The sequence below is a fragment of the Xiphophorus couchianus genome, chromosome 23 (assembly GCF_001444195.1).
Source record: "Xiphophorus couchianus chromosome 23, X_couchianus-1.0, whole genome shotgun sequence".
Lineage (NCBI taxonomy): Eukaryota > Metazoa > Chordata > Actinopteri > Cyprinodontiformes > Poeciliidae > Xiphophorus > Xiphophorus couchianus.
The window spans coordinates 5146916-5167486 of record NC_040250.1 but is presented as its reverse complement, the minus strand read 5'-3'; the positions used below and the strand labels follow the sequence as shown (position 1 = coordinate 5167486).

General features: G+C 37.0%; 2 protein-coding genes across 4 annotated transcripts; both read right to left on the bottom strand.

The window, feature by feature from the left end:
• Nucleotides 1-9: 9 nt before the first annotated feature.
• LOC114139537 (probable carboxypeptidase X1) lies at nt 10-12969 on the bottom strand. Of its 2 annotated transcripts, XM_028009527.1 has the most exons (15): nt 12575-12969; nt 11576-11734; nt 7987-8096; nt 7778-7917; nt 6989-7073; nt 6735-6894; nt 5834-5925; nt 4850-4973; nt 3831-4027; nt 3566-3745; nt 2762-2959; nt 2589-2685; nt 2287-2426; nt 1077-1179; nt 10-409 (listed from the first exon to the last, which is right to left on the bottom strand). In XM_028009527.1, the coding sequence occupies exons 1-15, from the start codon at nt 12888-12890 to the stop codon at nt 102-104; spliced, it is 2409 nt and encodes an 802-aa protein (XP_027865328.1). In that variant the 5' UTR covers nt 12891-12969; the 3' UTR covers nt 10-101. The 2 variants fall into 2 exon arrangements, with proteins under 2 accessions (XP_027865328.1, XP_027865327.1); XM_028009526.1 differs by lacking the exon at nt 11576-11734 and having other exon boundaries at nt 12575-12968.
• A 1137-nt stretch (nt 12970-14106) lies between these two features.
• smu1a (SMU1 DNA replication regulator and spliceosomal factor a) lies at nt 14107-20331 on the bottom strand. 2 transcript variants are annotated; one of them, XM_028009586.1, is made up of 12 exons: nt 20220-20331; nt 19190-19400; nt 18839-18991; nt 18386-18496; nt 18176-18304; nt 17945-18064; nt 17524-17640; nt 17201-17328; nt 16932-17058; nt 16239-16406; nt 16003-16155; nt 14107-14758 (listed from the first exon to the last, which is right to left on the bottom strand). In XM_028009586.1, exons 1-12 carry the CDS (start codon nt 20243-20245, stop codon nt 14660-14662), a joined length of 1542 nt encoding a protein of 513 aa, XP_027865387.1. In that variant the 5' UTR covers nt 20246-20331; the 3' UTR covers nt 14107-14659. The 2 variants fall into 2 exon arrangements, with proteins under 2 accessions (XP_027865387.1, XP_027865386.1); XM_028009585.1 differs by having other exon boundaries at nt 18176-18496.
• Nucleotides 20332-20571: the final 240 nt, after the last annotated feature.

Here is a 20571-nt window from a genome sequence, read left to right as displayed (position 1 = left end):
GTTGCCCACCTGCTCTGCCCAGATAAATATATTTTCAAACATAGAATCTAATGCTAAATCCAGTGAGTTTTGGTGTCTCTGAACCAAGCCCTGCTTTGCTCTCAGACCCGTTTTGCTCGTTTGCCAGCGGCCGCAGCACGCCGCTGGTTGATGGCCTTGGTGGTGACGCGGAGTTTCCTCATTCGTAGCTGCCGCAGCCTCAGCTGCAGGTCTTTCGGAAGTTTCCCCCCCTTTGCCAGAATGTCCTTTGCTTTCCGTCTGGGTGTCTTGGTGAGGTTGAAGTCGCAGATTGTAGGGAAGTGGTCGTACATGACGTAACATGTACGGGAGGAAGGGAAGTAGCCTTCAGCGCTGACCGTCAGGCGGTACTCACCTGGATTCAGCAAGCGCCAGTAGTCGCCATCAACCACTGCAGCAGGGAAGACCAGGCATAAAGCTCAGAATGATAAAAGCAAAGAATAAAAAAACACTGCTGCAAGAGAAAAATATTATTTAAGCCTTAATCACTTCTGTATACACTAGAAAAGCACAATATTTTACTAAGTATTTGTATCTAGTTTCTAGTGCAAATATCTTAAAACACTTGAAATAAGACAAAACTAACTTACAAGTAACATTTCAGCAGAATAGGAGCTTGTTTCAAGTCAACAATTTCTTAATATTGATGAAAAGTACTTGTTGCACTGACGGATTATCTCAACATGGGAAAATGTCTTGTTATAAAGTAAGTAATGTCAGTGGAACTAGTTCTTCAGATTTATCTAATGAAGATATAAGATGAACATAAATGCCGACATTCTGCTTTTGGTCAAATACAGTAATTGTAACCCAACTCTAAAAATAATAAAGAAGTTGCAACACACACATAAAAAAAACAATAAGAAAAACAAAGTTATTTTGTTGAACAAAAATTAGAACCCAATAATCTGAGTCTGAAGTAGAGAGATCATCTCAAAATGGAAGGTAAAAGGTGCCTGTCTCTGTAAAGCTCCAGTTATGTTTAATGTCATTATTGACAGCAGGAGTACCAACTATTCTAACTCTAGAGGGCGCTGTGTATAAAAAATAAATTGAACCTGATCTGATGTGATGATCGATGTCCTCGACTTTGATGGTGGCGTCTGCTATTCCCACCCCAGTGTCTTTGTCCCGTATCACACCCTTAATTCCACGATGGATCTGAAATGAGAAATTTACAGTTTTCTGTAGGCTAAAGTCCTAAAGCATTGCACCGTTACACAGATTATGTTATACAGTCAATATACAAATCTCAAGAAGCCAGGAAGATGTGGAGAGCAAATCAGGTCAGAGCATTCTAGGTCAAGTCAAAAATTGCTGCTTTCAGTCTGGCTTGAAAAAGAAAAATCTTGATTTTTGTGAAGGAAAGTGGATTCTTGTCATTATTCTTAAAAAAAAAAGTTCTATCAGTGCCTTTTTTATGTTTACATCATAACTATTAAATCCAACTCATTAACTTCTTATTCTGAGTTTCTATTTGTTCCACATGACCAGATACAGATTAGTCAAAACCAATTGTTAAGATAAAAAAAGTGCAGTAACTATGTGTCCCATCAGCATGACCTGGTTTTACTGAGAAGACTCGTGAGGAAATTATGACTCATCAGCTGGATTATAAATAACTTCAGACATTTTTTGTTCCCTTTAAAAAGAAATGCCTTCTGTTTTCCTGAGACTTTAAGGTTTAGTCTATAAAAACAGATTTCAGTACCAAAAGTCTCTTAGGTACAGTATTAACAACCTTCATGAAGCTTCTTCTTCGAATAACTGCTGTTTTGTTTTTTTTAGAAATTATCTTAACAATTGATTAGGTAAGACGTACAGAGACATTTGACTATGGGCCACCACAACTACAGCTCAGTCATAAATGTTTGTTAGTGACATGTGAGTAAATATGTTGAGATGACCCAGGTATGGAGTCTGAGAAGGGCAAAAATTATGCTCAATTAAAAAAAATTAAAGGCCAATTTGATTTTATTTACATTTCTGAATTTGTATAAAGTTCCTTTACACCCATATACTGTATATATATATGCCTTTTTAAGTTTCAAATGAAAAAACTTTGCAGTTCTTAGGCTCCATATGAAAGTTATTGATACAAACATGCAGTAAAGTTATAAGACACTGTTGAACATGCAATGCAGGTTGTAGTGGCATTGTAATAACTCCCTTTTTAAATTTACAGTTTGCAGTTAAGGAATATCCTGGAAAAGACAAATAGGAAGAAAAATAATGACCAAAAGCAACAAAAATGACAAGACTTCTGACCTGCTCCATGTAAACCAGCAGAGACTCTCTGTTGTTCTCCCACTCGATGGGAAGTTCGCTGGCGTGAGGAAACTTATCGCAGGACAACTCCACGGTTACCTCGAAGCAGTTGGTGTGCAGGTAGCTGAAATCATTCATGCCTGCAAGAACAGAAAATATCATCTCCAAGTGTCAGAATAAGTTATTTCAGTTTCAGCTACAAAGAGATATATTGATAAGGATTTAGAATTATTGTCAAAATTATTGTTGCATTATATTAAATTGTATATTCAACTAAAATCCAACTAAACATGGGTTCTTACTTCCAGGTACGTTGTGCCAGTCGGCCCCATTGATGATGTTGTTGTATCTGAGGAAGTCCTTGTTGTGGCATGGCCTTCGGTCTGGGTTGGACATCACCTGGTTTGATCAGACAACAACTTTCCTCAGTCACTTCCCAGAGGGGGAAGTTTGAGCAGGGAAAAGTGAGAGAGACCTGATTGGTGCTGGCATAAGCTGCAGCCAGCCAGCGGAAGAAGCTCTCATCAGGGGTGGGGGTGTGTTCGCGCGGCGCCCAGTCCCGGGTCATGTCGTACGGGTAGGTGACGACCAGTTCTCCTCCATGGAGGTTTGCACCCAGAGCAAACGGGATGTTCTGCATCCAGTTGATCACAGCTCGAGTTTCAGGTGCAACCTATTAAAAAAAAAATATATCATTCATGCTAGCTAACTGTGCAAGCAAGAACTGCTGCTTTGCAACAACACATTCCTGAGTTCAAATACCTTTCTTCAATGGCGTACTTGATAGAAAAAACAAAAAAGAAGTAAATTACAGCCAAAATCTATCAGAAATTTTCTAAAACTTGGACATTTCTGAGCAAGAAAACTCAGAAATTTTTAGATTAATCACAGAATTATAAACTTGAAATTTTAAAAAAAGATTAATATAAACATTTCCTTGTTTTTTTTTTACTCAAAAGGTTTTTTGTCAGAAATGTACTCTTGTATTTTATTTTTTATTTTTTCTTTATCTAGAATCTATACGAATGTGAAGAAAAACTTTCGACAAATGGTATAATAGAAGCTTGACGGGTTGATGCTAAAACACCGCAGATTTATAGAAATGCTTTACATCAACAAGTTCTGAAGAAAGTTTTGAAGTTTTAAATTTAAGTCAAGACTTAATCTTACTCAGTTCATTTTCACATAAAATTGAAGTTGATGTACAAGTTTTGGCGAGTTTGTTCAGGCAAACTGGATGAAGTCTTTGAAACAAAAACAAGATGTCTACATTTCTTACAAAAGCCTCTTCAGAGGTGTATTGTTCAGGGATGGGGAAATAGTGGTTGATGAGTTTGGACTGGTCTGTCTCCAGCTCGATGGCGGTCCACATCACTGAGTTGAGATCAGCAAAGTTGTGGTTCATGTCGATGCCTTCGTAGCTGTAACGTCCCAGAGCCCAGCCGACCAGCTCGGAGCCCTGAGGACGAAAGGAGAAGGATTACGTTCTGTTTGAAGCTCTTTTTAAGCTCAGAGTGAGAACATTAAATCAGATTTTCTGGCACCTTCTTAAAGGCCATCTCGTATCCATCGGGGTTCATGGAGGGCAAAAGGTGAATGCGAGTCTCTTTGACCAGATGGACGATCCGCTGGTTTCCTCGTTTGTACTCTCGGCACATGTACTGCATCAGGTTGAGCAGAAGCTCCCGACCCAGCACCTCATTCCCATGCATCCCTGCAACGTACCGAAACTCTGGTTCTCCTGCAACGAGCGCCAAAACATTCATGCAAAATTAAGAACAATGCTCTTTGCTTTTCCCTTAAGAAACTGTAATCCACTGTGGCAATTTTTTTCCTCTATTTTCTGTCTGAGTATTTAATCAGCCTCCCTCAGCTCGACATTGATTGCTTCTCTGGTGTATTTTTTTAAATTTTTTTTTAATGGGAAAATCTCTCCCAACCTAAATGGGCCAAAGAAAACATTTGTACATCTCAGAGCAAACATAGAGAAACTCCAGGCAGAGCAGCTATAGGTTTACCACTGTGCTTGACTTGACTGTGGAGATACAACATCAGTATATTTTAAATGTTTGTCCATGATTAATTTAATCTGGTCAGAAAGGAGCTGCAGGGCTCTGACTTAAAAAAAAAACTTTCTGCAGGTTTCGCCAACTCAAATTTAAGGCTTTTTAAGACCAATGTCAAAGGTATATACAGTATATCTCCACAGACATCTATAAACTGTGTCCAGGCAAGCAGCAACAAGTTTGTACTTGGCCATGAAACAAAACAGTTAGCTAGCTAGCAACTGTATCTTAGCAGTGAGATTCTGTAGACTTGAGTCACAGAACGCAATTAAGATTTCTGCGAGCGTCTCGGAAAGACAGAAAAATCCCGAAAAAAACAATACAAAGCATTTACAAAATTAAATAGTCCTGCCAAGCCAAAATTTATGACCAATTTACTTTTTTAAATTAATCTGAAATCTGTTTGACTTTAGCCGACAAAATCCCCAACCAGGTTTGACTGATTTTAGAGAATCTGGACCATATTTTGGAAAAACTTTTGCAACCCATAAGCTCACCCAGTTCATGTTTTCCAGGATTGTCTGAGATCTCCATGACGTAAAGCTTCAGATCCTTGTAGCTTTTCCCGATGCTGTAAATACGTGTGATGTTGGGGCATTCGTCATGCACAGACTTCATCAACTGGAAAAGAAAATAATTGTACATTTAACCACATACTGTCTGAGAGAGACAGAAAATTTAATTATAAAAGCATGAAAAGGGCAGTAAGTCAGGAAAAAATACCTAAATGCAACATGGAAGTTGAAAAATGGGAAATTCTTGAAATAATTTCCCAAGGTCAGCTCCTTGAGGAAAAGTTTGGTCAGGTGGGTTAAAATGATGAATTAGAAAAAGTGGGATGTTGTAACGTGTTTGATAGGAAGTAATTTATAAAAAAAAAAATCATGCAGTGGACCTGGAGGTGTGTGGCCATTACCCCTGAACAAAGAGAGGCAGCATTTATAATAGAAGCAATCAATTTTTGTCCTCAGTCCTGCTAAATAAAACTTGGTTTTAGCTGCAAACCTTATGTGACCCTTTGAAACAAAAAGAGATAACAATTTTTGATAAATATCTACAATAGGACATCAATCTCTACACTATGTTTCTCTTAAAGGACTGCCAGACTAAAAGCTGCATCTAAACCCATTGTTTGAGTCTCGCTCCAAAAACTCTTTCAGAGCTTTGTTGTGCGTTTCTTCAACTTTATCCCTCTTGTTACTACAACTCTGTTCATCCTTTTTGTTCTTGAAAACCGGCAAGAGCACATTCCTCCTCCAAACATGTGGCAACTTCATATTTCAAAGATCTGATTTTGGTTTTTGTTTTTTTCGTTTCATAGAAACCCAAAAAATAAAAAGTATACATATGAAGCATTAAATGAGTAAAATGACCATCACTGAACAGGAAGAAAACACTTTCAAACAGCTGGACCCAATTTTCCTCACGCAATGTTTTTACTGTAAATATAATTTCTAGACAGATTTTTGTGTTCCATCTACCTTTCTCATCTCCTTATAGTTGTGGTGCTTGAAGTCCAGTTTGTCTCTGGACTCTGTTGGTTCTGTCTGCCATGCATAGACATTACTGGGATCTGTGGAAAAGGAAAGAAGACAGTTAATGTTTTTCAACCACTTTAGATTTTGTGAAATTACCTAACTGAAATAACCCAACTGTTTTCGGTTTTATATGGTGTCAACCTCCCCTCTTACTCAAATAGCCCAAAATAAAACCCAATACAACCATTGGCCGGAACATACAGTTTACCAGCTTAAATAAGATCTAGAAAATGCTATCAATAGTCATTTAATTTGTAAATAAAGTACACATTTTTGTAATTTATGATTAGCAGACAGATAAGGGATGAATTTCTGCAAAAATGTTTAACAGGTTTTTAGTTTATAAACAATATTAAAAGTTTTGAACGTCTCAGAGTTCTGCTCCACTCATTTGAAATTGGAAAAAGGAAGACTAGACTAAGTTGATGGAAAGATGTATGGAGATAAATACAGGATAATCCTGGAGAAAAACCTGCTGGAGGCTGCAAAATTAGAAAATGGCCTTGATGTAAATACGAGTGAGAATATTAGGGTTGTAAAAGATTTATTGGATTAATCATGATTAATTAATTATTAAAATAATTGTCAACTTATTCATTTATCAATCAGTTATTACTTGGCGTATACAGACTCAAAAATAGACAATATTCTGATGGATCAACATACTCAGGAAAATATTTTTTATAAAAATCATAAATCATTTTGAAATGCACTGACGTTTGACGCTGACATTGCTAAAGAGTTAGTACTTTTGAATACAAATGAATACTTTAGCATGCTACTGCTTTACAACCAAACAGGCATATAAAAAATAAAATGTTTCCTGCTGTTTCTTTTCTCGTACCAGGAAGTGTGCATCCCAACACTTCTGCCCTGAGGCAAATGTCTCCCTCTGTCCCGTTCTGATACCACGTCTGAGGGTTGATCCGAATGTAACGTGCCACTGTGGGACTGTCGAACAGGGAGAGGACGGGAGTTTCTGTGTCTTGGTTTCCTTCAAATATCTGCAGCAGAAGGAGGTGTGCTGAGTGTTGGTGATACTAATGGCACATGTAGAAGGTGGAAAAACGGTTTTCAGAAAATCAGATGCTAACTCACAGCCTCTTTGCTCCCGTTCATGCAGGGCTTCCAGAGCAGCGTGTCATTACTGAACTGAACCTTGTACGTTTGGACCATGTCCCAACTGCATGCAAGTGAAACAAATATGCAAAGAAAAGAAGAGAAAAAACAAAAGAAAAGAGCATGTGTGACAGATGCAGAAACTGCCTCTTCCATCCTCTTGGAGGGAACCTCCAAATATTTTCATACTTGGAGGTTCATATTTTATATACCGGTATGTATATTTGGAGGTTCCATCCAGTGTTATGAAAATATAAAATGCTTTGTTTTTTTTACAGAACTTTATGTTTTTAAAATGTTCAACATGTACCCCAACATAGCAGTCAAAACTCCCTTATTGCCACAAGTTAATGGAGTATTCAAAAATTGTATTCAAGTAAGAGTAGCACTACTTCAACATATTTTACCCAAGTAAAAGTAAAAAGTAGCTGTCTAAGAAATTACTCAAGTAAGACAAAAAAGTATTTGGCAAAACATCAGCACAAGCACTGAATAATTGATCAAAACATTAGCCATTTAATATTTAAAAATGACAAAATCAGATGGACCAAATTATAAAGTTATGTAGAAATTTTGTTATTTTAAAGATAAAACTGAAAATATTTTATATAAATAGCATAGTTTCAAAAAAGGAAAATTAGACAAAGGAAAGATTTTTCCAAACCAGCTTCTTTCAATATAATTTTTTTTACAAAAACTGCAGATGTGTGTCTAAGTCCGGTGAGTGTTTTGGTTTTAAACAAGTTTTTTGTTTCCACCAGCACTGACCTCCAGATGGAATTGCGCCCCTGCAGGATGACCCCAGTAAACCGGATCAGCCTTTGGGCATCAACTTCCAGCCATTGGTTCTTGTCTTTGTACCGAGCGCACCAGGCCCCATCATAGATATCCCCATCGTCTATTCCAGACTGTAGCAAAAGAACAGCGGTAAAATGTAAAGCAGGGTTGAATCTGTAGATAGAAGATGTGATGTGTACCTGGATGTTGAGTCGGCCGCGGTGAGGACCCAGGCCTCGTCGCTTGTAGGATGAAGCCCTCAGATGAGCGTCTTTCACCCTCAGTGACTCCAGACCGAGAGGAGGACATTCTGACAGTCAACAGATCTTTATGAATCATTTAAATATGAAATTTGTTTTCTTAGATCTAATTTTGCACAGGCAGTGTTTGGATATGTGCAAAGGCTTTAATAAAATTATTATAAAAGTTGTGTAAGGTATGACTACGCTGCAGAAACATAAAATATTACCAAGTATTTATTTAGTTTCTATTGCAAAGATATTAGTTCACTTGAAATAAAACAAAACTGACAAGTAACTGTTCAATACAATACAGGAGCTTGTTTTAAGTCTATAATTCCTTAATAGTGATGAAAATTTTAATAATTTGCCAGAGGAACAAGACGTTTAAACTTATAATATGGGAAAAATGTCTTGTTCCTCTGGCAGATTATTTAACTAATAACTAGTTCTTTTTTTAATACTTGGTAAGATTTTGTGTTTTTGCAGTGTAAGTAAAAGCAATATAATCATGTAGTGTTTACAAAATCTGAAATGGCAGCAGGTCAACTTTGGTTGGTAGTTTGAGTAGGATTACTTTTTTGAACATATTCTCTTTAAACAAACTGAATAGTTATTGTGTACTGTATTAATATCCAGTAAGACAGATTTGTTTCTTAAGCCTACAATAGAAAGTTGTGATATTGCACTGCTGCCTGATATCTGCCTGTAGTATCCATCACCATTCAGAACACACTGAAAACTCTAAGATAAAACCTGAATTAAAAATTTTGGAATATATACTTTATATAAATTGTATGAGCCAAACACTGACACATAACTATATTATAGAATATATAAACAAACACAGTAAATTGCTGAGAATCAGTGGATTAGCTCTGGAAAGCCTGCAAAATGCAAAAAGGATGGAAAGAAATTTGCTTAGATGGCTGAATTAGTAATAGTACAGCAAAAAGTACAGTACATGCTTTTTATACTCATAGTTTTATGTCGCATAGTACAAAAGAACAAATTAAACTTAAAAGAGCTTCTTCAACATGCTGACATACTGGAATTCACAAACAGAAAATGTTCAGCTGTTATTTTTCATATTGAATTCAGCCCAAAAATCTCCAATCTCCTGTGTCAAATAGACTCAAGAATAAATGCATCGCGTACATCTCAAGTTAAAATAAATGTTTTGGGAAATATATCTGTTGAGTTCATTTAATGAAGTCCAGATTAGGGAGGGAAAAAAGAAAGAAAGAAGAACAATCTCAGATCTGATTTTTATGCCATCCCAGCATCTTTTGCTGTTGCACTGAAGCCTCAGACTTAGACAGACATTTCATTGTCTGCAGTATTCAGACATTGCCTCTTCCTGCCAGGAAGATCCCCTAGCTGCTAAAAAGTGTCAGACTTTAGAGCTGAAACTGTGGAAGTGACTGCGAAAACCCTGTCTCCATTTTGCCCTGTAGTCCTGAGGGATCCCTCCAGTTTCTTGTGACTAAAAGTGGCTGTTTGGTGTTGCTGACCTCTGGAGTCCAGCCAAACCACAAATATCTCCTGAAACCACTGAGGCTGAGCTGGAGAAACTTGGCAGAAAACACAAGAATCCTCAGCTTAAGCAGCTGATTAACTCGATAAATATAGAAAAATCCAAAATAAATAAGCAATATTGTGTTTATAGTAAGATTGTTTGAATATCAGAAAGGAAGAAAATGTATTTCCCTTTTCCCTTAACATTTTTTATAGTAAAACAAATAGCATGATTGTCAACTTCCTAAACAACTGAAACAGATTTTGTCTTTCTCACATCGTAGTTTCACATTAAGGTCTTTCTTTCATTTATTAACACAAAATACAAAGGTGATATATGAAAGGGAAATCAGAACACATGCATCTAAAAAGTGATGCCAACTTTGGAAATAGAAAAACAGCAAAAATCTGGCACATGAAAGGGAGAAACATCGTTCAGCTGATTTATCTACTTTGTGCCAAGTTTTTATTCTGATAATCAGCTTTTAAGTTGATGTTTCTGCCAGAATAATACTAGTTAAACTAAACACAGCAGGTTTAGTCTAAACGATTATATGATCAGCTTACAATATACAGTATGTCTCACATCAGCTCTGCGGTAAGAGTGAAAGTCACTATTATTGTGTAAAGAGCAAATATCATCATATTTCAGAGTCGTTTAGAGCATTAAAGCAGATAAGTAATGTTAAATTTGCTTTTCTGATAAAAAAAAGCCCTTTTCTGTCACGCCTGTTAAAACTTAGCGGCTAATGGTAAAGTCTGGAAACCTTTCTCTGCAATGACAAGACTGATTGTTTTCATTACTAAAAATCTATATTTTTATTGGAGATATGCCAAGCAGAAGCCTGGCCGCTTATTGGCGACGCGGAAAAATGATGGAGCAGAGTCAACAGTCAGACCACCAAGGCGACTGTGAAAATTGTCTAATCTGTTCAATTCAGTTACATTTTTTTTAGATACCACCAATTCGAATGTCATCTCAAAAAATTTCACAAGAGAAACAGATCAAATTAATCTACAGAAACAATCGAATAAATCAAATCACATTGTCAATTTTTTTTCACAAAGTCATCATAAGTTCTTTACTTGAACAATAATTAGTTGTAGCAGCATTATTTTTTCCACGGTGTCTGAGCCAAATGGAGGCAAAAACGTTTCACTGCAGATGCCTCCTGACGAGACATTTTTCCATATTCCAGATCTGCCTTTTAACCCTCATTAGTAAAGCACAGACTAATTCTGTAGAGAAAGATAAATTATGCACAATAACTCCATGTTTCTAATGCAAAATATTCTGACGACAGTGGTTTGGAAAAATTTGAGTGTCGGCAGAAATTATAATGTCCATAATTTCATGACAGTTTTTGCTACTGGGAGTCCTTTGCTACTTTAGTGAATTACAAACAGACTGGACTCACCATACTCCCTGTATAGGGTGCCAGTTAGTTAGATCTCCACAGGTCTCCTGACTTTCTTTGTCTCCTTACTCATTAAAATCTTCACTCTACAAAACTGAAACGAAAAATTACTGGAAGTTTTCTTTGTGTACTTCTACTCTGTTTATATTATTTACTTTGGTTTTGGGGGATTGTTCTTTTATGCATGACTCAGGTTTTCAGCAATTTTCTGCAGTGTACTCAGCTGCCATTTTTTCTTTTGTGCTTTTATACATTCCTCAGTTTGAATGATGAATTGAATGAAGCAGAATATAAATAAGATATAAGCCTAAACATAGCTGGAAATAAGAGAAAATGATAATATATGCCCTTAAAGAAATTAGTCATTTCAGAATTTCTTCAACAAAAAGCTCATTTGCTGTTTTCTTGTTGGATTTGCTGATAATTTTGAGACCAGATCAGTTTGATGTTCAGTAGATACACACAGTTTTATTACATAAACTATCCATGACTTGATCTTAATTGACAACAAAGCAAAACCCATTTCAGAAAAGCAGCAAAACATAATCAGCATTAAAATTTGGTCCTTGTCTGATTGTCATACTGTATATTTCAGAGTCTTTCTAAATACATACGTGAGGCAGTTTTTGTGGCGGCTGACTGGTGATGAGTGACCTTTTTGATCTCTGGTTTTGGTGTTTTAGTGACCTTTGGCTTCCTAGGAATGACTTTTGGTTTCTTCAGGACATTTTTGAGCTTCTTTGCTACCATAAGGCTTCTTGTGGATCTTTTTGCTATAAAAAAGGCAAAACACCTTTTAACAAGACTTTATTAGATTACATTAGAATACAAGACCATACACCCTAGAAAGGATACACATGAAATGAGACTAAGATACAGATTTTTGAAAGGTCCTGTGGATAAACATATGGAGAAGCAGCTGCCCATCATTAAGCATGGATGGGCAGCAGATAATGGATGATCTGTGATGTTGTGGGCCTTTGAAATACTAACACTTTGTATTAAAATATGCTGTGCTCAGTCTGAAAATGGATCATCATTGGGTTTTGGGAAACATTTGACCAAATCAAAAGAGAAACTGTTCAGCAGACACTAGTTTTCTTTCATTTACATCTCAGACCCCAAAGACTGGGAGGAAAAGAGCAATTTTTCCCTGTTTACTTAGACTCAGTCATTACAAAGACCATCTGGGTTTCATCAGCATAAAACGTGACCTACCTCCAACACTCGGACACTGATTACAGAAATGCAAATAGGACCTGCTTTCCATACTCCTTTGCAGCTACTTAAGCTTTAAGTACAAATCAGTGACTCTATTTTTATAATGGATCTTTTTCCTGAATCTGTTCCGTTCTGAGCTTGTCTAAGATTGTTGCATCCAAGTTTAAGATTAAAAGCATGCTAAACTTTAGTTACTGTCATGCATTTTCTTCACATTCAGAGCAATAACATTTATTACCACAGTGGTATATACAATGCATGCATATTTAATATAGACATTTTGCAAAGAAATAATAAACACATGGACATTAGCAGTCACTTTAAATTTGAAGACTTGATTCGAATGCAATAAAAAAAGTTTCCTCAGATAAAATTGTCTGATAAGGCCTCACCCAATTCCATGGGTCCTTCATCTTCTTCTTTTTCCGTTTTCAGGACTTTCCTCACTGGTTTCTGACCTTTCTTCCCAGTCGGGCGCTCTGTAGTGGTTTCAGCTGTTGACTTTCTGTAACTGGTTGTGAATTCTGTGGTGGGAACCTCTGAAGCATTGGAAGTCCCTGCAGAAAAAAGACTCTTTGTGGCAAGATCTACACCTGAAACCACACTGGGGTTAACTGGTAATGTGAAATCTGTCAAGTGGCCACAAACAAAGACAAAGAATCCACAAGGTGAAAATAAAAGCAGAGAGATGGGAAGAAATGCTGCCATAGTAAGCCTTTCCAATGGAAACCCCTCACACACTGAAGACTCATTCAACCTCCCTGACCTGGAGTTCTGCCTCTCTGTCAAGCTGCTACCAGTGGAAACTGTTTCCTTTTACACACAAGCCAGAAAAATCCTCATGAGAGGGATATTAGTTGTAATAAAATTGCTTTCAAGGGAAATAAAGCAATGTGACCAACTTTGTTATTTTCTACCATAGTAAAAAATAAAATTTAAAAAATATATTTATTTTTGTAGGGAGAAAACACGTATTATCAGAAAGTAAAGCCTAGACTAGCTAAAAACTAGCCTAATACTCTGCGCTGTTTTTTTTTTTAACACAACGGATGCGCGCGCAACTTGACTGCGGAAACAACACTGGCCTTTAAACTGTCACTGGTTGCCGTGGTTACCCGCATTTATCTTGCTGTTTTAACATTAGCCAGCATGCTGCCAGCATACAACTAACGTGATAAAATAAGTTATGCTACCAAATTCCCTTTAGTGAATGCGATACGTCTTAATACATGTTGCATGCATGAATAAATGACGAGAAAAAATGGCTCAAACTTCAGTGGCCAGAAGACGTCACATACTTAGAATATTAAATAAGTTTTGTTAATGGTAATATTGTCAGCTCTCAATGAGAAGCGGTTGCTTTCTGGAGGTGTGGATTCTGTTGAAGTGTTACATATTACCTACTTGCTAACTTTTGGCCGTGACATTTGTAGTGCACCAGTAGGATGTTATGATGTTTACTGGAAATTGCCCGAGCTGTAAACAATTATGGAAACAAGCATCCCTTGTTCACCAAAAAGGATAGACATTCATAAACACAAATCATTAATGTTTCGATTTTAGTTATGATCAAGCTGACCGTAAAATATTAAATTTGGAAGAAAAACAGGTGTTCATGCAACACAGGCTTTTATTTTGAAGCTGCTGCTGAAAAGCCTGACACTTTTCTCTGCAGAGCAGCTGCTTTAAGAATCAGTGAACCAGTTTGTTTTGGGTTTAAATTCCACCAGGCCTCTCCTTCATGAAAAATGGCTGAATGTAGGCTCCTTCTTCCCCAGAAAGACTGGCTAAGAAAGTTGAGACATGTTTCACAACTCAAAACTTTAAAAAATCAAAACACAATTTGTTTGTTAAATACCTTACAACACTCTTCTCTTCCAGGTCTTTTGTTTGATTATACACCAAAATAATTCAGATTGCACTGTTCAGCTCAGAGGGCTTTAATGGCAGACAGAAAAATGTTACATGGCATTTATACTTCCATTAAATCTTCAAGTTTTCAAGTGATTTGCCAGAAATGTCCTCAATTCATATGAAAACATTCACATTTCTTTGCACTGAGCAAGTTTTCTTACTGTCATCTTTGGAGTTCTGTTTTGAACAAATGGAAAAATTTAAGGGATCAAAACCTTATTTTAAGATGAGGAGTTCCTGTCCAGCTGTTACAAAACATCTGTGACGAAAAACTGAAGCTAAAACATTTCTCTGTCTAATAAAGAACTTTAGTCCCACAGGATACATTAAAATGCCATAAGCTGTTAGATTTTAATGATACAAAAACTTTTAAAAAAAAACTGTACACTTTTTTTTTTTAAATGAACGACCTTTCTATTATTCTGAGTGTAAAAGGCTGGTGGTTCTCCTATACATCAAAGTCCATTTGATCCTGGGAAGGATTCACCAGAGTGAAAAAACAAAAAACAAACAAAAAGAATGAAAAAAAAAGAGAATGTCCAGGTTCCTCTCCTGAGGATGCTTCAGGGTCTCCAGAGTTTCAGCAAGCCATCCTCGCTGTAAGTGGCGATCAGGTTCTGGTGGGGGTGATGGGCGATGCCAATCACATCTTTCTCGTGAACCTGAAGAAGAAAGCAGCAGAACCAGTCACCTGGAGCAGAACTTCACTGTTGTGCTAAAGGTAAAACTGGGTTCCTACTCAGTTTTCATTTCAACTTAGCAGTGGTCAAAAGGAAGCTGCAAAAACTACAGACGTCAAAGAAGAACAGATTATGGTTGGTTTCTTTCCAGATCTGAGTTGCAGATCCTCTTCTTCCTAGAATTTTTTTCTTATTATCCAGTTCTAATGTTAAAGGTTGTTTACTAAATTAAAATTTACTGGTCTTTGAGTGGGTGATCTTGCATTATTAAGCTATTTTCAATATATTACTTGAAAATAGATTTAAAACAACATTATTGTTTATCACTATAATTACTGAGAATTTATCATCCAGTAAAATTTGTTACTGTGACAGGCCTAGATGGGGGAAGGTGTCTCCTTTTATTTGTCTATAGAGTTTTGGAAGCGCTGACTGGGTAAAATCCTTGTAATTTTGGCTTTGCTTCACCCTGAAGAAACAGCTTCAGTTTGTTGTAAATAAATTCTGAAGTAATTTCCGGATTTGATTTGAGGAAGAGGTCCGGATTTTATCTTTTTTTTAAATGCAGTTGGGTTACCTAGGTTGGCCATAATACAGGTGGATATAGATGGATAGAAGAACAACAGGATTGACACAAGACTTGAATAGACATGAAGACACAAAGAAAAGGCATAACTTTATGACTAGTAGCAGGTGAAGATAACTTCATTAATATATATACCCAAGAAACTTGTTTGAGAGAAAATCTGTTGCTTTTCAGTCAGTGTTGCAGAACAAAATAAAGTATCAATGTGGTAGATAAGAAAAAGCTGACACTACAGCAAATATCTGCACAGTTATTTAAAAAAATTAGGAAAAATGTTCTGATCAAAGCATTATAGTTTCAGTAAATTATACATTTTAAAAACAAAGCATGGATGTCAGGATTTCTGAACACAGTTAACTATATTATTAAAGCTACTTTTAAAAATAAAAGTAGAGCAGCAAAGCAAGTGGGGAAATTTGTTTAAAGGCAATCAATAAATAATAAGCTTAATTTAGAAAATCACTGATTAAGATGTAACCTTGAGTATTAATCAGTTTGTGTTTGCATCCTGTAGGTTTACGTTCTCACCATCAGTACCTGTGTGGATATTTGCCTGACAAATGCTGCACCACAAACGGTGCAGAGGGTGTGCTGTGATATTTTTGGACTCTTTGATCTGTGTTTGCGTGCAGCATCGTACCGTCAGTGTTCTCTCCAGTTTGCCTGTGACGGTGCTGAAGCAGTAGAGCACAAAGTCTTCACCTACGCAGTATATCCACTCGCCGCGGGGCGACAGAGTGCAGCACACAAAGTCACCGCCTTCCCTTTTACCGGAGCTGAAACTCCTCACAATCTGTATTCAACAAGAAAAGCACAAATGCTCACATAAAAAGAACATCTAAAAGCTTAAAATATATACTTAAAACTTAAACTTACCTGTCCCTGCATGTTCATGATGACCACTGTGTTGGAGCGGTTACACACTACGAAATGCTCAGGGTTCTTGGGCAGCAGGAGGACATTGTTGACGGTGATGTCTGTGCCAGCTGACGTACCAAGAGGCTTAAATGTGCTGCTGCACTCCGTAGTTTTCACGTTCCACACCTGAAAAGAAAACACAAGGAAAGAAGTCGGTATGCTGCAACTGGACTAGATGATTCATGTTAGGATCCCAATAAGTTAAAGAGAAAGTTTGCTGTACTTTTTCAGACTCAAGTTCTCTTTCATGTAGTATTTATTGAAGGAAAGAATATTAACTGTAGGTAAGGATTAATAAATTAATTGTGGTGACTAAACAAAAAAATTAATGGAGGGAAAGACACATGGATAGGGAGACAATAATAGGTGGATGGAAAATTAAAAGGAGGAGCAAAGTAATGAATAGATTGCTAGTGTCAAACAAACGTATAGCTGAATGGTTGAATACACATATTTGGATGAGCATCTTTTAAATAAAAAAAAAAAAAACATGATAAAAAGGTGTCCTAATGGAGCAGAAAACTGATCTGAAAATCTGGATGTACATAAATTCTCCCCATAAATATACAGACCTGGAAAAACAACTTAAATCACTCTTTTTTCTTTTCTTTTCTATAGTTTATAAAATCTTAACTTTTTTCAATATCTTACTTTGACTGTTCCATCTGAGGAAGCACTGATGATGTGATGGCCGTCTGGGGTAAATGTAGCTTCGTTGACAAACGAGGCGTGGCCACGGAACTCCTTCAGTGATTTACCGGATTTCAGTCCATGGATTCTTGTGCAAAACAAAAACATGAAAAATGAAAAGAGTTGAGCATGTGTGTTCAGCAAAGTCTACAAAGCCACTTGAGACTTTAAAAAGCTGCACTTACAAAAAACTCGGAGTGAAAGAGAGAAGTTAGTTTAGATGAGTTTACCTGATTGTCTGATCGAAGGAGGCGCTGAGCAGCTGGCTGGTGTCTTTACAGAAACTCACACAAGTTACTCCTTTGCTGTGGGCGCGCTCGAATCTCCTCAGACACTGACCACTCTGAATCTTCCACACCTACATGCAAGTATACAAAGTATTTAATGATGACTCAAGTCAGAGAGAACAGAAAATACTGCTCCATCATTTTATGTTTTTACAAAATAAATGTAGTTTACAACAATCAGGAATGAAATAAGAATGCTGAATGAAAACAGTAAGAGTTAAACTGTGTTTTAAAAACTTCAAAATACAACAGAAACAAAAAGTGACCTTAATCTTTCCATCCTGGGCTCCAGTTGCTAACATCTCAGTGTCTCGACTGAAGCACATACACAGCACAGCATCATCCATCATCATGAAGTTATCTTGAGCCTGATATTTCAGATCCTGAAAAACAGATAAATTAAGTCTTGTCAAACAAATACACAAGTTCACTGCAAAAGCACAACATCTTATCAAGTATTTTCTGTCTAGTTTCTAAGGCAAATATCTTAGTACATTTGAAATAAGACAAAACTAACTTACAAGAAACTTTTCAGCAAGATATAGGAGTTTGTTTTATGTAATTAATTCCTTAATATTAATTTAAAAGTACTCGTTCCACTGGCAGATTCTTTCAATTATAACTAGTACTTACACTAGAAGCGAGACCAAAAACAGTAAGATTTTGTGTTTTTTAAGTGTATTATACCTTCCTGATTTTTCCAGTGGTGAAGTTCCACACTTCAATGAATCCGTCCACAGACCCAGTAACCAGGTACTGACCATCAGGGGAGAATCTAGAACACTCCACATGAGATTTCTGTCCAAACTGCAGAGAGAGAAAATGACTTACACCCCAGCTCAGCTAAATGAACAGCTTTGATTAAAGAGTGGCCAAAATAACCCCCTCTGCAGGCCATATTTCTGACAGTGTGGGTACCTTTATGTGCCTGCTCAACTGAGTGGGGAAGCGCTCCTCCTCCACGTCTTTCACAGCTGCTTTACCTCTGAACAAGTCGATGGTCATACCAGGTGGCAGGAGACCTTGATGCTGCTGCCACTTCAGAGACTGAAGAAGAAAATTTAAGAGTTGTGAAATGTCAGCAACTTGTGTATATAATGCAAGTTTAAAGGTTTTAAGGTTACTAACCTGTCCTAGCAGAGCCATGAGACGGGAGGGCGGCACCACGCTGACCTCTCCTGCCAGGGCCTGAGCGATGGCGGCGCGCCGCTTCTCTTTACTGCTGCCATCTGGGTAAGCCTGTACAGAAACACATCCAAGTAAGTTATAAAGGGAAAACGCTGCAAAATTTCACATTGTGCATTAGTTCTTCAGTCAATTTTTAAAGTGCACATATAAAAGCTTTAACAAACTAGGGCTGGGCAATAAATAATTAATATACATCACAATCAATACCAGCAGAAAATGCATCCAACAGGATGTTCAATGATTTTACTGAACTCCTATCCAGAAGCAGAGACCTGACTCAACTTGGAAAACTAAAATCTCCCCCAGACCAGTAAATAGGATTTAACTAGGACACTAAACTAATACCGTAACGAAAAAACTGAGCACTGCATCTGCTGCACATGTTGGACTGACCTCTCTGGGATCGAAGTAGGAGCGAGCCAGCAGGTTCTCCAAGTGGATGTATCTCTCTGGCTGCGTCTGTTTGAGCATGATCATGGGATCGGTCTGTCTGAGGAGTGAACGAGCAGCACCGAGCTCTCTCAGCTCAATAAGCTCCAGGACAACCTGGTTAGGAAAAGGATACCCAGGTTAATAATAAGCTAATTTTATAAACACATCTAATAAAATAAATGAATTATAACTTGAAGCTAGTCTGCAATAGGTCAAAATGAGCTAGAATAACTATTAAAAAACAATATAGTTCTGAAAATGTTGATAGGTAGTAGGATTTAATGTAACAAAAATAACAAATCCAAAACTCACCTGTTCATAAAGATCTATCAAGGTTTTATCTGGTAGCTTGAGGGACTGGATGGCTTGCAGGACGGTATCCCAGTGGCCACTGTTGATGTCCGCCACAAAGCTTTCTATGCTGTCCACTGTGTTTAGAGACACTGTTGTCTCCTCCTGCAACGTGGCCAGGGTTCGGTGCAGATTATTTTCCTTCAAATACTGCATAATCAGACGCACCACGCTGGGAAGACAGAAATCATACTGGTGATACAGCTAATATGAATTCTGAATGTAATAGTTAGATACAATGTGTGCTGTCGCTGTTTTTCATGTTAACAATATAATATTTTACATGATTTATTGTGCACATTTCTTTTTTAATTAAGCCATTTTTTTGACATGCAACTTGTTTGGATATGTAGGTAGCATGCCCAATATTGCAAATCTATCAAATATATGGCGTCACTCATGTTCTTCATTTAATAGGTTCATAAAATCACCAAATATATACTAAAAAAAACGCTTTATTAACAAACCTCCTACGTTAAAACGTCTCCAGGAGGGAGACGTTTCAGGTCCTTACAAATTTCTATTTAACAGAATTATGAGGGAACTACGGAGCGCATCAAATTACAAAACAATATGTCTACATATTTAGGCAAAACAGTACATGTTGCATGATAATGTCTTAATTTGCCCAAGTTTGACAGTAATAGCTGAAGGAGCGGAATACTAACTCATGCTAACTTTAGCTTCATTTAGCCTTTTCAAATTAGTTGTGTGGGGGGTAGTATAACTATGAAACAAGTGAGCAGTTTAAAGCCCATTCCTGCACTACAATTAACTAAACATTCTAGTTAGGCAAGCTGATGAGCAGGATATACGTTTAAAGTGCTTGAAATAGTTAGCAAGCTAGCTTTGGATGCTAACATCGGTCGGTGTTCTGCAGCTGAGGATGAGCGAGGCCTCTCCTTAAATATAAATATTTGATATTCAGTTATTATTCCGCAAGTTTTCATCAAACACATGGAAGTTAACTGTTGTTTCAAAGACTACTTACTCTGCAGATTCCACTTCAATAGACATGGTTATTTATTTCGATGAAGCAGCCACAAAACACTCCTACCGCATGAAAAAACACGAAGAAGAGATACGGAAGTGATGGAACGAACTGTGGCTCTTCAAAATAAAAGCTGCAAGCAACGTCGTGTTTGTTTGTGTCAAAAAATTATTTAAAAAAACAAACTATAAAATATTTTTTTATAAACCTTAGGCTGAGATCGGGTGCCAAAAGAGAAATAGAATAATAATTATATTATAAAAAATATATATCGTTGTTGTATGCATTAGGTATGTATCAAATAAACAAATTAATTAAATAAACAAAACTATGTTCATAATTGTTTAAAGGT